General features: G+C 40.2%; 2 protein-coding genes across 3 annotated transcripts in view; one reads left to right on the plus strand and one right to left on the minus strand.

The window, feature by feature from the left end:
* The window catches only part of capn5b (calpain 5b), a 64,449-nt gene that overhangs the window by 18,939 nt on the left and 29,171 nt on the right, over positions 1 to 16,339 (minus strand). For both annotated transcript variants that reach the window (XM_046039945.1, XM_046039944.1), the window contains exons 4-7: positions 15,908 to 16,039; positions 7,717 to 7,925; positions 6,925 to 7,117; positions 3,491 to 3,684 (exon numbers count right to left, since the gene is read on the minus strand). In XM_046039945.1, coding sequence (XP_045895901.1) covers positions 3,491 to 3,684; positions 6,925 to 7,117; positions 7,717 to 7,925; positions 15,908 to 16,039 — 728 coding nt within the window. The remainder of the gene's footprint in view (positions 1 to 3,490; positions 3,685 to 6,924; positions 7,118 to 7,716; positions 7,926 to 15,907; positions 16,040 to 16,339) is intronic.
* ompb (olfactory marker protein b) lies at positions 9,844 to 10,326 on the plus strand. The gene has a single exon (XM_046039946.1). It carries the CDS (start codon positions 9,844 to 9,846, stop codon positions 10,324 to 10,326), a length of 483 nt encoding a protein of 160 aa, XP_045895902.1.

Below are 16,339 nucleotides of genomic sequence, written 5' to 3' on the forward strand. Positions count from 1 at the left end.
GGCACTAAGGGGCCTAAAGTGTGCCAAGAAAACATCCCCCACACCATTACACCACCACCACCAGCCTGCACAGTGGTAACAAGGCATGATGGATCCATTTTCTCATTCTGTTTACGCCAAATTCTGACTCTACCATCTGAATGTCTCAACAGAAATCGAGACTCATCAGACCAGGCAACATTTTTCCAGTCTTCAACTGTCCAATTTTGGTGAGCTCTTGCAAATTGTAGCCTCTTTTTCCTATTTGTAGTGGAGATGAGTGGTACCCGGTGGGGTCTTCTGCTGTTGTAGCCCGTCCGCCTCAAGGTTGTGCGTGTTGTGGCTTCACAAATGCTTTGTTGCATACCTCGGTTGTAACAAGTGGTTCATTCAGTCAAAGTTGCTCTTCTATCAGCTTGAATCAGTCGGCCCATTCTCCTCTGACCTCTAGCATCAACGAGGCATTTTCGCCCACAGGACTGCCGCATACTGGATGTTTTTCCCTTTTCACACCATTCTTTGTAAACCCTAGAAATGGTTGTGCGTGAAAATCCCAGTAACTGAGCAGATTGTGAAATACTCAGACCGGCCCGTCTGGCACCAACAACCATGCCACGCTCAAAATTGCTTAAATCACCTTTCTTTCCCATTCTGACATTCAGTTTGGAGTTCAGGAGATTGTCTTGACCAGGACCACACCCCTAAATGCATTGAAGCAACTGCCATGTGATTGGTTCATTAGATAATTGCATTAATGAGAAATTGAACAGGTGTTCCTAATAATCCTTTAGGTGAGTGTATTTATCCCCAAATGCTGTTGAAGCATTATCTGTAGGTATTGATGATGATGAGATGATGGGAGCACGCGCAGCATGTTGTAGCTCTATCGCCCAGTCTCTTTACGTCTGCAGCTGCTTTTATCTAGATCAAACAGACATAATGTGAAAATAAATATCACTTTATGTCCGTGGTGATAGCAAAGTGATTGGCTTCTTTAACGTTTCTTTTAGCAGAATAATCACAATTGTGGCCAAATAAGTGGGTAACTAGGCCTGACATTTACGTAATTACAGGCAATAATAGAAGCCTGTTGTTGCCGACAGATTATGTGTTTGGTAGGCCCATGTCTAATATCCTTGTTAACATTAACACCGATCAACACAATAATTAACATGACTTACTGCTGAGATATATATAAAATAAAAACATGATCTCTTTTGCAATTATCCTTATGACTCTACATTATTTAACTTGCTGTGTACCAACCAATCCAGTCCTTTTTACCTCTTAAAAAAACTTTTAAATGGCCAAAAGAACACATAAAATGCAGTATTCTACTTGCCAGAAAGTGATTGCAGCATCTACTTACTGACTGAAAGGGAGTTTCTGCCTCAAAATGACTTGATTTCATTCAGAAGAGCTATATTTGACAGATTATAAAACCAAAATCGTCCCCCTTTTTTATTTCATATACAATAACCTTAGATTTTTTAATGACATACTGAACATCAAACCAAACATGTCCCCGGTTTTCATTTCAGAAATCTGGTCACCTTACACTGTACTAGCTTTCTGGAGCTAATGCTAATGCAAGTAACTGTTAAATTACTGTTGAGATAGTTAACAGTTGTGTAGCTATTTCACTCTTTTCACTTTTACTATTTTGGACTGTCTGTTTACCAGATACTTTGTTCCTGGAATGACTCACAATGTTTCTACTTTGACAGCTAGCTAAGCGAAGCTTCTGTAAATCCGGTTTCTTTGTTGATATACTCAATTTTTATAATACCTTTTGCCTAATGTGAATTCTAATCATCAAATTTGTTGTCCACTAGTGTTTTAACGGTGGTCTCCAGTAAAAACGTCAAAAGGCAATCTACTGCCCTCAACCTTTATTAGAAGTGTGTTTAGCCGGATGTATAGCTGTGCACCTACAGACCTTTGGTGAGGACATCGGGTTCAGTGAAGGTAGCTTAACAGCATTTCTTAAAAACGGACAACCAGCAAATGAAAAGCATCAGGAAATAATTAGTAAAAAAAAACAAAACAATATTTCTACCAAAAACAGAAACTCAGACAGACAGACAGCAACAGATTGATGATTATGACATGATTCTGTTGTTGTACTGATAGAATTAGTGCTGTGGAAATGTACATTATACTGAGACATTATTTGAAAACTTCTATACAGTTTTATCAAGCATGAAAGTTTTGGGACATCTAATTTGGGGCATTTTTGTTCATCAACGAACAAATAAATAATTTAAAAATGTTTTAAATTTTTTATTTTTTCACATGATTTGTAGGATATAATATGTATTAATAGTAGCGGAGCTGTGAATCTTTTAGTAATAACTGTGAATTTAAATTCTCAGAAACTGAAGGTCAGATATATAAATGATGTATGTGTCTATCCCTCATGAGCACCATTATGTTAAAGAGTCAGTTTAAAAAAACAACTCTGTATGTGTATTTGTAAGTGTGAATCATATGTAAACATCAAGGTCCGTGCTGTATTCACTTCTAAGGGGAAACACAGGCATTTACTGGATGCATTATCTCTGTGTTTATGTCTCACTGTTTATGAATCACTGACAAACGTCCACATCTCACAGTAACAGGTTTCATCAAACCATAAATACATTATTCAGTGAGAGCAACTCTTTCTTAACATATTTCTCTCTTTTTGCCTTATCAATAATTCAGACTCCATTATGATCCAACTTTACCGCCTCCCTATTTGTTTCACATAGTCTGGTAGCTAAGAATCCAAAGGCAGAGAGATGTCGAGGGAGCAACCTTATCGCAGCCTGACACTGCCGGTTCCCATAAGAACAGGCTAGTAAGAGTAATGCAGAAGGTTTCTCTTGGGAGGAGAAATAACAGCTTTGTCCACCTGTTTGAATGACCACTTGTGCAAACCAGAAATTTGAATTGAAAGGTTAGTCATGTCCATTTAGGCCCACCTGTTTTGGGAGGGAGAATTATATCTGAGCTGCAATGCACCGTTTGATATTGTTCTCTAAAAATAAGCAACACTCCAACAAGGCGGAAATAAATCATTCATCTTTGCTCTGTGGCCCTTTAGCTTGATTGCATCTCTATTTTTCATTGTCTACATGACATTTCCTGTTGAACAGCTTTCTTCTTATCTACGTTGCGGACATTAATATGCGTTGGTCTTTGTTCAGTTGTTTGTTGTTTACTCATTCATCAAATACAACCTCTTCGAAATTTTGAGAGTCCAAGGGGACCAGTGCGCTTTGTTATTTTGAAACATTAAATGACTGAAATTGGTTAAATTGATACAGGTCACAACAAGGTCACATATAAAAGGACAAATACATTGTTTGTGTTGTTCTGGCAATGGTCCACGTCTGACTCACCTAGATCACTGAGCAAAATCAGTACAGATGGATGAAGACCGCTCAATGAGAATCAATGAGACAAGGTAAGATTTGATGAGCTGCGATAGCCCAACCACACCTGTAGATGGCAGTGTTGTGGTTACCTGTCGCTCCAGGGGCCGCTCCACTCCTTCTCTCCCCAGGGGTTCCTCATGCGGATCATGTGCAGCTTCTCCGATTTAAAGAAGGCCAGCAGTCCGTGACCTAGTCGCACTTTCCGTACATCTGTCACAGCGTAGGCATGGCCTTTGACCAGGCCACAGTCCAGCCGAGCCTCCATGTCTTCCAACGTGGTCGCCTGCAAGACAACAAACCAGGGAGGTTTAGGGGTTCAAAACAGATGCGTTAGTGGATCTTTAGAAATATGTAAAAGAGGGAGGCTGGTACAGTTCCCTGGGAAATTAAGAACAGCTAAGTGTTTGGTTTGAGTGGTCAGAAGACTAAGGTGCGTAAGTATAGTCTGTTTACCATAATAGGCACACTATTGCAGCTCTGCTTTTGTCAGGATCCAGCCAGGATGTTAAGGTAGTTCACCAACTAGCCCAGTGAGTAGTCACTACGTCACCAAATCCCTAGGACCAAATATTTTGCTGCAATTTATGGATGGTATTTGCAGTGCCACTCTCTAGTGTTACTTCTGCCTTCATGAAATTGTTATGGCTGAGAGCTTTTTAAGCTTTCTGGCAATTGTGTTCAGATGTTCGTGATGATAGGAAGGGGGAAGGATCCGAGGAGATAAAATCTTTGTATAATTTATATATTATGTATAAATCTCAGAGCCGCAGAGTCGGGTCACTTCTCTGACGGTTTGTCAGTGCGAGCTAGTCGTTTTAATGCTCTTTGTAATTATTTGAATAATGGTAATAATGATTTGTAAAATGTTAGCATTGCTTTATTACCAAATGTAACTTAAAATCTTTTTGATAAGAGAGGATATTGCAGACCGGTCAAACAGTTTTTGTGGCTGCATCAGAAAGCAAATTTGAAGGAGGCTTTCTTGTTGCCTGGGAAATCACACGTTTTCAGTAAGTGTATGTGATTGAGCAAATAACAGTGATGAGACACTTTCAAATTTAAGCAATGCGCCATTTGTGAATCAAGAGTTTGGAGGGTAAGAGGAAAAGAGGAGAGAGTCATTAAGCTGCGTTATCAGAAAATTGGTTCTTAAATCCAATAATTACATGTTCAGTGAAGTTGGCTTTTTTTGACACATTACACTGCAAGTTTCATACATTATTTTCTTTGCAACAACTGGGAGTCTGATTAATATGAAACACGAGAGAGTCAAACAGACAGGATAAACAGATGTACAACTTAATGGGAGTTCTACAACACTGGTTTGTCGACAGGAAGGACTACCCACAGTAAGTCTACTGCCCCTAAAAGACTAGCTAATGGGTTTCATGGTAGCTCAACGATCTTTGTGTACAACCCTGGAAGGTCCAAAGCTGGGCCTATAATCAGATTAGATTATGCTATCTGTAGGGATGCACCGACCGGTGACCGGATTTGGCCGGTTTTCAGTTTAATTGGCCATGACCAATGACCAGGGCCAATCAGTGTCACATATTGCCGGACTGTGTTTCACATCACGGGTACAGCGGCACGGGCCGACTATTGTCATTGCCACACACACACACTTATAGAAGATAGAAGTTTTTTTTTATAGAGAGTGAAGAAGACAACGCTTGCAATTTGAAGGCTAATACCTGTAACACACAGGCTTTATGTTAAAGGCTGCGGCTAATATATTTCGCAGCATATTGCAGTTTTGGAAAAAATGTAAGTTATATAACAGTCAATGTTTTATTATGAACATATAATAGGATGGATCCCAGGAAGAGTAGCCACTGCTTATGCTGGTGCTAATGGAGATCCTACTAAAGAAAAACATTTCCATCAAAGAAAAGAAAAGAAAACAATTTGTAATGCTGAAAAATTGAATGGGCAAAAATCACATATCAGCCAGGAAATTTGCAATTTGTGTATCTCTAGCTATCTGCGTTCCTAGCCCCATGTTACCTTGTATGAATTGTGGAAGCGACTTGCGGTTATCTCTTTCAATGAACCACTGTCTGTGAAGTTGTGTCATCCCTTTTCTCAGAGATGTGTGGGAAATAAAGTATGTGCTTAATCCAAATTGACCCAGAATCCAAAAGTTGGATTGATCTAAACTGAAGAGACACAGTAGATTACAGAGCCACCATGCCTTTCTCTCCTGTTAATTCCCACCTGTTTTTCCTTTAGTCTGTCCAAGAAAGATGAAAATGAAATGGGAGTATTAGTAGAACAGCCTCTGGTCTCCCAGAGGATAGGTGTTGAATTCATGCATCCACAGAATAACAATTGATGATTGAGAAATATATGTTAAAGTAAAGAGAACAACAGATAAGGTGGAAAATGCATTTTGCATGGTATTGGTTATGTTCCCTGAGCTCTCATTACACATGTAGTTGAATATATGAGTAATGGCCCTCCGGTGTAAAAACTCATGCATATAAACAGGTATATAATTTAATATTTGAACTGCACCTGACTCTGAATCACAATAAGGGATTGTGAATTAGTTTTTGCTGGAGCAGGACGTCGGGAAATAAGATTGGCATAAGACAGAAGAACAAAGGCTAAACAGGGAAATTCATTAGACAGCGTATGCTTGTTTCCTTAACAAGTAGACATGAGTTCACAAAAAAGCAGAGAGCAAGGAAACACTCTTCAGGATTTCTTTTCCTTAAATCCTCAGGCAATTATCATTAAGCTCAGTGTAAAACATCAGCTGTGACAGGGTTTTATATCACCGTTTTGTTTTGTTTTTTAAATCATAGCAGAAAATATTCTAATTATTAAAGGGCTCTGGGGCACGAGGGGTAAACTTTGGTAGATTTGATCATTTTTAGCTATCGACATGTAATGTTGAAATGTTAAAATGTTACGCAGGTGGATTGGCATAAAACTGGGAACAGACATTCATGTTCCTCTCAGTATCAATTGTAATAACTTTGCTGATCCCCTGACTTTTTAATGTAGCGCCATCATGAGGTAAATTTGTCCAATACTTTACTTTAATATTAAATACCAGCAAACATTATCTCTAATAAACATCAACATGTTAGCATTGTCATTGTAAGCATGTTCGCATGATGACATTAGCATTTAGCTCAACTGTGCTTAAAAAGAGCCTCTCAAAGACTTTGCTGTGACTGACGTTTCGTCAATGTGTTTGTTGCATACGTGTGGCTGAGCTCATCTTTAGACAAGTAATGAATAAAACCGGGCAAATACCTGGAAAAAAATCTAAACACTGCCCAAGTCTTACACAACTATAGAACGTCTGCTTGAATTTAATGATGAAGATAGCTCCTCAGGTGTTCAGTGTTGAAGGTTTTAAAGTACCACATCTTTATGTTCAAAGAGTGAATAAAACACATTTTTTAAGAAAAGAAAACTAAAATGAATCTTAACAGTCAAGGTTAGGGAAGTTAGGGTTTCTCAGGGAGGGGCTGCAGTATCTGAGCTTGCCATGCACCTCTTAGCTTACCCTGATGGAGCAGCTGATAAGACCGTCTCTGTTGTGGACTTTGAGGACTCTTTCAAACAGCTGGTTACGGGCCACCTCATCTGTTGCCATCTGACCCTCCAGCAGGTCCACGGGCTCTGAAACACCACCTGTGAAATCCACTAGTGCGTCTGCCGTGTTTCCCCCATCCAAAGCCTCATAGCAGCCATAAACCCTGCAGGCAGAGGAGGAGAGTCAGGTTATGTTTAATCATAATCATTCACTTATCCAAATGAATGCTATACATGTCAGAGATCGCACGCCTGTGTGTCTTGCGCAGGGACATATTGGTGCATCACAGTGGACTTCACACCAAAGGCATGTGTCTTATTCACTGCTCCATCACCACCACATGTTTACCTGCACCAATTAGTCGATCAGAAAATTAATCAACAATAACTGATTTTATTGCTTAAATAATTTTAGCAGTTTAACAAGGACATTGGACATTTTTAGCTATTTTCTGATATTTCATACACAAAATGATGAATTAACTATCAAGAAAATAATCTGCAGATTAATGGCTAATAAAAATTGTTAGTTGCAGTCCTAATGTTTATGCATATCATCATTAAGTCATCTTTTGTCTGAATGCTGAAAACGAAGGTCTATTCGCTGCATTATGAGTTTGTATGTTGACTTTGTTAAAGCATGAGACCACTGGATTTAGAAGGGTTATCAATAGTGTTTTACTACTTATAGAGGCAGACGTTTAAAGGATTTTAGGATATCTGTGTTTCTTTTCCAAAACTGGATTTGTATATTTGTACTAACTTGGCGTAGGCCTTCTCCACCAGGGCACTCCAGAACTCGTTGCTGTCATTTGAGTGGCAGTAAACGAGCTGGTTGTCCACCGTCGGTAGCCGGTCGTCAATAACCACGTCCACCCACTCTCCAAAGCGCCAGAAGCGGAAGTGGAAAATCCCCGCATACGAGTCTGCCTTCTCTGTATCCCACTCCTGCTCCTTCCAGTCGGGAATGACCTGGAGGAGGAGGGTGGCAGGGGAGGAAGAGGATGGAGGAAAAAGAGCAGAGGGTACGTAAGCCAAACAAACAGACGGTGGTCCATGGAGCACAAATAATGTTAAGGTGGACTGGGCTGCCAGAGTGAGACAGTGTACCCTCATGTCTGCTGATGCATTAAGGATTAGGGGACAAATTTATCACCTTGGCTCTCTCAGTCATAAATCCAACTGTAATAGGACATGGGTGAGAGGTAATAACTATTGGACTGCAGTGTGTGTGTGTGTGTGTGTGTGTGTGTGTGTTTTGCTGTGGTCCAGTGAGGCCCCAACTACCCAGTCTCCATTTTGTGAACCGTAGTTATTATTTTGGTGAAAAATAAAAATAAGCAAAATACATAGCAGTACAGATGAGTCAAACAGAGACACAATAGATGAAATAATTATATTTACCTTTACATAAATAACTCACTAAGACTACTTTCAAATTGTTGACTCAAAGAATGTGTTTAGAGTTTGTACTCTACTCTTTCCCTCGTGGGGTAGAAAATGTATAAAAAACCTGTTCTCTAAAGAAAGCATCAACGTCTGATAGCTTAGCTAGTTTAACTGAATACCACAAAGTTAATTGACAATAGGGGATCCCGACCTTAGTGGCTTAATAATAGATAACCACTGTCAATCCAGTCCGGCTAACCTTATTCACTCTCCTGTTTGTTTTGGTCTCCATTAACTGCAGAGAAAAACTTTATGCCTCTTTAGCTGCTAACATTTCACTTTTTCCACCATTTTTAGTACTGAACAAGTCGTGTACAGAGGGTTACTCAGTTTGAATTTCTGCATTATTTCATGTTTTTATTGCTCTTAAAAAGTGTTGCCTCCCTAGTCTCAGTGATGTAATAGAGCACCCAACCCAGAGGGGACCTGCGTAAGGGAAACCTTTACCAGTATGACTATGGCATGCAATAAGAACTGCAAATGATGCAGTGAGCGACACAGCATGTGAATTAACTGACAGTGTTCCAGCGGGGGTCCTTGGAGATGTCAAGGTGTGCTAACTGAACAGCAGTTCCTGTCAAACCTCTCTACAGGAGGTGACACTCTTCTGATGGAGAGAATCTGGCCTCTCCAGAGGACCGGCTCTGTGAAGCAGCAACAGCTCCTTTAGAAAGAGGAGGAGGGGGGAGAAAAAAAACAAAGCACTGCACCACAGAAACCTCAGAGTCATTTTGTAATCCTTCGGGAGGCAATCTCCCCTGCACTGCAACCTGCTATAGCTTGCTCTCTGACTCTGCACTGTGCATAGCGCGAGAGCAAAGGCTTTATCTATTTCAGCTTTCATCTGGGCCAAGTGTCACTATACAGCAAATGAACTCTGGTAGGTAAGTGACCTGACGACTGACCAGAAACACAAGCAGAAGGCACCTTGGCTCCCCTGCTATCTTACAATATGCACACTAAGGGGAATAAAGGGGCTTTCCCCAGACTCCTTCCTCCTTCTCCTCGTCGCTTCCTCCAACACCAACATAAAAGGGGCTACCAGTTCTGATATTCACATTTACATTGCTTTATGTCAGGTATTAAGGGTTAAGGATTTGTACCAAAGCAAAAACACGTGATAAACAAATGACAAACAGTACTAAGCACAGTTCCCTAAGGGCAAACCCTGTGATGTGGATGCAAATGTCATTAGATCTTGTTGCCTAGCACCTCTGCTCTTCTGTACTACTGTGTAAGACCCACCCTCTGCTATCAATGCTCCACAGACATGTACACATGTATATTGTACCAACCAGCAGGCAGGAGCACAGACAGTTACTGGACAGAAGGAAGAGGACAGAGACAAAGTGAAGACACTTAGTTTCGACATAGCTGCCAATCTAATCCAGCCTTGCAGTTGGCATTGACCTCTCAGCCCGCTGTGGTGTGCCGTCCAAGCATGTCTACGGAGTTGGAGCTGCCCTTTCGGCCGGACAACCAGCTGACTGAGGTGATGCGCCTGCGGGTTCAGTCCTTGCAGCAGCGAGGCCAGAAGAGGCAGGAAGGTGAACGCCTGCTGCTGCCCAACGAGGCTGTTTACCGACTGGACTTCTCGAAACAGTCCCTCCGATTCTCGCGGTGGACGGTGTGTCTGGCTCAGGCAGGACGCGTCACCATCACGGCCACCTCACAGCTCTGGACGCCTGACCTCACCAACCTGATGACACGTCAGCTGCTGGAGCCCGCCGGGGTTTTCTGGAGGGCGCCGGGGGATGCCAGCGATGCTCCTGTTCAGTGCTACGAGGCTGACGCATATGAGTTTGGCGAGAGGATCGCTGAGCTGGCTAAGGTAAGGAAGGTGATGTACTTCCTGTTTGCATTTGCAGAAGGCTGCAGCCCTGAGACTGTCGACTGCTCCATCACCTTCACGGTGGATAGCTGAGACAATCAAACATTTGGAGAGATACCTGCTACAAACTCTGTGCTTGTGTGTGTTTAGTTAAAGAAAGTAAACTTTAGGTTAAACCTGCGCTTTTTATCAGGATGGCTCCCTTTTTGCAGAAGAGAAAGCCTTCAATGTTACATCATCTGATAACCTGTTATTACAAGAACACACTCTCCTCCTTTCTCCTTTTGCAACAGGATTCATTTACAAAACAAATGTAACTTGCTTCTGTTGCTGAACCTGTTGATCAAAAACATGTTTCTTTGTATCCTATTATGTTGGACATAAATACAGCTAAATACAAATAAATCAAAACGGTGTATCTGCATTTTCTTAACTTTTCTTTGATCTTATATGTTGAGCAAAAATGTTATTCTCCCTCTCATCCTGTTTGACAAACAGCCCACCCTGATGAGTCCCACATGAGATAATGTATAGAGACAGTGTGTACTTGTGTGTATGTGTGTGAGTTTTCCCCGGGTGGACGGGGGAACAGGTTCCTGCTGCCTCATCTGTCTCTGTCTTGCATGGTGACCCTGACAAATAAGAGAGGGGAGGCATGTGGATCTCACGCTCACCGATTTCCTCTGCAACGAGGTATGAACAGAAAACGGTGACTGTGAATGAGAAGACGCGCGTCAGATGAGGTGTGTGAGAACAGAAAGCAACTGAGATGTCACAAGGTATTAGCCTCCAGTATGAAGCATACAACTAACTTGCCACCTGAACTATCAATCCATTAGAGGCTGAGCCTCCATTTTGTTTGATAAAACGTCTAAGGCTGCACTTTTTCAGGAGTCGCAATTAAATCGATCTCGTCTATAGCGTTGAATGTATAAATATACATTTTTATTGAGTGTGCTCATTGGTATGTGTCCTTTTGCTTTCTCTTGTCCTGTCACCCTTTGACCAACAGTTAATCAAATGGAAAAGGTTTACGGGAATTTAACTCATTGGTCATCTTATTAAGTGATGTTAAACAAACATACCATGTAACATCAGACATTGTAGCAGCTCTAGAGCAAAATGAAAGGCACTGTAAGGTCTGGCAGTTTTGCTGCAGGTAATTAACATGTACAAAAGCAATACAAAATAACAATGTTTTGTACCAGCAAGTATCACAGGGGAACAGTTTCTGCTCCTGTGAGACTTGGACGAGTGTTTTGCTTTGACAGGAAGTAACACTAATGGCCAACAGGAGACTGAACAGATGAACAAATCTGTACAAAGGAAGACTTTTACTATTGTTTAGATCTAACAAACTGACTTCAGATAGAGGTCTAATGTCATTAGCTCTTGAAAATAAACTTGAGTTGTGGTCCAGTTTCAAACTACACATCCAACAGGATACAGCAGGAGCCAGATCCAGCCTGCAGGACCATTACATAAGGACCCAAACATGTTTTTCTATTTTTCCCCCCATTTGGATGATTCTCAGTCTTTTGATTTAGGATAATGATGAATTTCTTTTCGCCAGCAACTCAGAGCGTAGCATTTGGCTGTTTATTTCACATTTTAAAAGTTTGATATTTTGGGAAATACACTTATTTGCTTTCTGGTGAAGAGTCAGATGCGAAGATAAATACAATCTCATTTTTGTGCTACAACCAGAAGCCAGATAGCTTAGCACACAGACTGGAAACAGGAGGAAACGGCTAGTATGGCTCTAACTAAAGTGGGGTTGCCATGGTATGAATGACAGTTATCATACCATATACACTCACCTATCTACAGTATTGAATTCTGCTGTATTATTGTTAAAAAATGTGAAATTATAATCAAATTTTAATTTTCATTACGTTAAGGGTCGTTGTAACTGATAATAATAGTTGTGTAATGCATGAAACTGTGTTTTCCATGGAATTATGGACCCGACTACTTATTGAAGTTGCCAGGCAAAGAGGGGAGACCCCAGAAGCTTCCAGTGACTGCAAGAAGTTGTTTCCTGTCTCTGTGCTAAGCTAAGCGGCTGCTGAGCTAAGCTAAGCTAAGCGGGTGCTGGTCCCACACGCAACCTCAAGTTTAACAGCAGATATGAGAATGGTATCTATTAGGGTTGGGTGATTGTCTCCATTTTCATATCACCTGTTCATGGCTACTTGAGATCACCGATTGGCGATCTGATTGGCAGGGGGTGGTGTAACATTGCAGCAAGTCAGTGAAATGTCAGCATGGAAGAAACAAGAGAAACCACCAGAAACATCTGTTAACACCATGGTTAATACACAGTACAGTGTTTCCCACATAATTACCGTGTAATGGCCCTCTCATGAACATTAACTGTGCTGTGCTTGTGCTTTGCTCGACGCAGCAACAAACCGCCGTGGCGCGGCGCAAGCCATTTAAAATAATGGGTTTCACACATCCCACTCTGTCTGAAAGGCCCTTAACTGTGGCACCGCAGCTATGTACAACTAACTATCTAACTAGCTAACATATCCATCTCCGACACTGACAGCGTTGTGTTAAGAAAATAGATAGACTAACTTCTCAGAGTTAACTTCCATGCATTAGTTTTTTTACAAACACACAGCTCTGTTTCAATGTGGTTGTGCTAATTTGAATTAAATTGAGAGCGAGAGAGAGATAAATATAAAACACTAAGACAAAAACACTTTGTAAACATTTCCCAAATATACCCCGAATTCAAATTTATATCAGACACACAGTAACTCCCCTATTAATTGCTGCAAAATATATTTCATCATGCCATGAACTGAGGACAACCAGTGCAAATTAGGCTAATAAATAATTGTACTAATTTTCAAATTAATATTATTTTTATTGTTTGATATTTTAGTAATTGTTGTGTTTTTAAATCTCACATTTGATACTGATTTTTTAAATCTTTTTTTTAATTAACTAATTAATTTTAGTGTTTTTTTGCCTATTATTACACACACACACACGGTTTTATCTATTTATTTAAATTTTTTAATATATTATAATAACACACGTTACTGTGTCATTTACTAAATTTTAAAAAATTAAACACACACACACACACACACACGTTTTATTTATTTATTTAATATATTATTTTCATTTTCTAACACACTAACACACACGCTTATTGTTTTACTTATTTAAAAATGTTTATTTTTACGGAATTCTTACATTTTATATATATTTTTTAATTATTATTATTTTATTTTGTATTAACACACACAAACACAACTTTTGCTGTTTTATTTATTTATCTAATGACATGTATGAAATTAATTGTCCTTATGTACTTTATATGTAGCTTTGGCAATATTGTTGCTATACATTCATGCCAATAAAGCTAATTTGAATTTAAATTTGAGAGAGAGAGAGCGAGCGAGCAAGCAAACAGGTACATCCATGTGCTGCCCGCAGCTCCACAATGAATTACTCATATTAATCAGTACGTGGGGTGGTGTTGGCGCAGTGGATAAGACACATGCCTTTGGTTTGAGAGACCAGGGTTCAAATCCCCACGGTGACACGTCCAACCACTAGTTACCCCTAGGCAGGCGACCTCTGACATATAGCAATTGTAAGTCGCTTTGGATAAAAGCATCAGCTAAATGAATAAATGTAAACTGGTGGTCAGCGTTAATATTGTGGCATGTTGTGTCGCTACAAATTAAACAATGAATGGGAAACACAGCAGTGTGGTGCTGAGGCTGTCATCTTAGCTCTGATAGTGAGTTAGTTAAAATCTCTTTAATATCGGCGCATGAAAAACCAATCGCTGATCATCCCTTTAATCGTCGATAAGCGATCCATTCACCAATCGGAACAACCCTAGCATCAGCAAGTGTAATTTCCAAAATGTCAAACTACTTTACAATAGGCAGAACCAACAGCACTCTGACATTTGATGTCAAAATGTGTCTTTCTAAACCCAAAAGGAAGGTAGACTTTGAAGAGAGGTGTTCTATTGGTTGCATTTAAAGCAACAGCTTTCTGTCTGGTCACATCTACAGTCTTGCGGCAGTACTCCTATATGGGTCTCAGTCAACCAGACTTCAAATCACATGGATGGACTACGACTGAGCATTTTAGTGAGTCTAACTTTAACAAAAAAAAAGACAAGAAAAGAAAAAATCCTAAATTAAAATAATCAACCAAAAAGGGATTTGAGCAGTAAACATGCTGTTCATTGGATATGAAGTTGGGTGATGATTGTGTGAAACAAGGAGAAACAGAGCTAGAGACTAAACATAGGGAAAGATACTGTGTAAGCATGCCCATATGAACAAACTCTCTCTGAGCAAACTGTCACAATCCAGCGTCTCGCAACAACCGGCCGAGGCATCTTGTTTCAAATCCCATTAAACCTCGGGTGATCACTTTGTTTCCTCTGTCAAGATGAATGCCGAAGAACATTTCAGAATAATCCCGACACCCCACACTCCAGAGCTCAGTACAGTTAAAATAAAACAGTTTTCTGTCAATATGACACTACCAGTTCTGGACTTAAGCTTGCAATAGCAGATTTGTGGTGACAATCTTCATGCAAATGTTTACACATTTATTCTAATCAGTGCGTAAAAGGCTTCCAACAGCATTTACATTGTAAGACACAGAATCTCTCAAACAGAAGTCAGATAAATTAAGTTAACTAGGGTAGATGCAAGGATCTTAGGTGGCGCTGTAATGAATCCTCTTGAGTTTACATGTCATCATAATTGTTCCTAATGGACACTAAATATGGAATTAATACAATTGAGTACATAGAAAGCTCCTTCTTCAAGACACATAATTTTCACAGTCTCTTTTCCATTATCCCTCAATTAAAAAATGGTCCTCTTTGTAAAAGCACCGACACTTAGGCTTTTTTCAAATAGTTAAATCAACAGACAGCTGGTTGTATGGTTGTAGGGTGGCGTTGAATCATTGAGCGTCTGTGGCCGATGCTCGCCCAGAGTATCTGCAGTCTATCTGGCACAGCCGGACACATTGTCCTTCTTAGCAGTCGTTCAGCCGACTGAGCATGTTGAATCAGCAGCAGAGGCAGTCAGTGAGAGAAAGTTATCTGACTAAAAGGGAGAATCAGGGATTTCACCTAGAGAGTGAGTGAACAACCACCGACTGAAACCACAAGAGGAAAGAGCAAAGCAGAACATGGTGAAGACAATATGTTCTAGTAGAAACATTCTTAATTTAGATTGTGAGCATTAGAGACCGTTGCTTTAGCGTGCTCATATTGATACCACATTCATGTGTGAGTGTGAAATACAGAGCTGTGGTCAGAATGTGGTCAGCCTAGCTTAGCATAAAGACTGACAGCAGGGGGAAACAGTTGGCCTGGCTCTGTCCAAAGTTTAAAGGTCTGGCTACCAGCACTTATAAAGCTCAGCAATTAACATGTTGCAGTTTGTTAAAAGCGGTTAAAAGCCGGGTTAAGAAAATTTGTTATATATGTTGAAATTCTCTTTACATCCCAATAACAGATGACGTGAGCTGTTTGATCAGTTTTGTCTGGGCTAGTTCAGAGAAATCACTAGTGGGTCAGCAATAAAAAACACACCCATATGAGATTTAAACACTTTCGACTCGTGCTCCAAAAAATAAAAAAAAATAAAAAAAAGATAAGGCAAAGACTTACTTTTTGCCATAGAGACTCTCTGGAGGCCAAGCTGGAGCACGCCGCTACGAACCAGCAGTTACCCAGCTGTCCCTGATGTAAGTCGTGTGCGCTGATGCCATCTACAAACAGGTGAGGATCTTCACACAACTCCTACACTCCCAAAGATAAACAAAGAACAGTTATCCTTCAGCATTTGGAAAAACAATTTCTCTGACAATTCATGCATTTTAAAGTAAAAATGAGGCATTAAGTGTACTATTATACCCAAAAATTGGACTTGATTTGACACCAATGAGATTTTTTTTTTTTTATTATTTTAGCAGGAAAAGTATTTAGTCTTGGTAGGGTTAAAAAGCCTCTGAATAGGTTTATGGTGAACAAACTATATGTATGGTCAACGGTACAAGACACAGAGGAACATAAAAGGGTTTTTGAGGCAAATTCATGAAT

This window comes from Micropterus dolomieu, linkage group LG23 (genome assembly GCF_021292245.1).
Source record: "Micropterus dolomieu isolate WLL.071019.BEF.003 ecotype Adirondacks linkage group LG23, ASM2129224v1, whole genome shotgun sequence".
Classification (NCBI taxonomy): Eukaryota; Metazoa; Chordata; class Actinopteri; order Centrarchiformes; family Centrarchidae; genus Micropterus; species Micropterus dolomieu.

Excerpts from the sequence above, each read along its gene's own strand:
- ompb (XM_046039946.1), top strand. The coding sequence starts at position 9,844 with ATGTCTACGGAGTTGGAGCTGCCCTTTCGGCCGGACAACCAGCTGACT.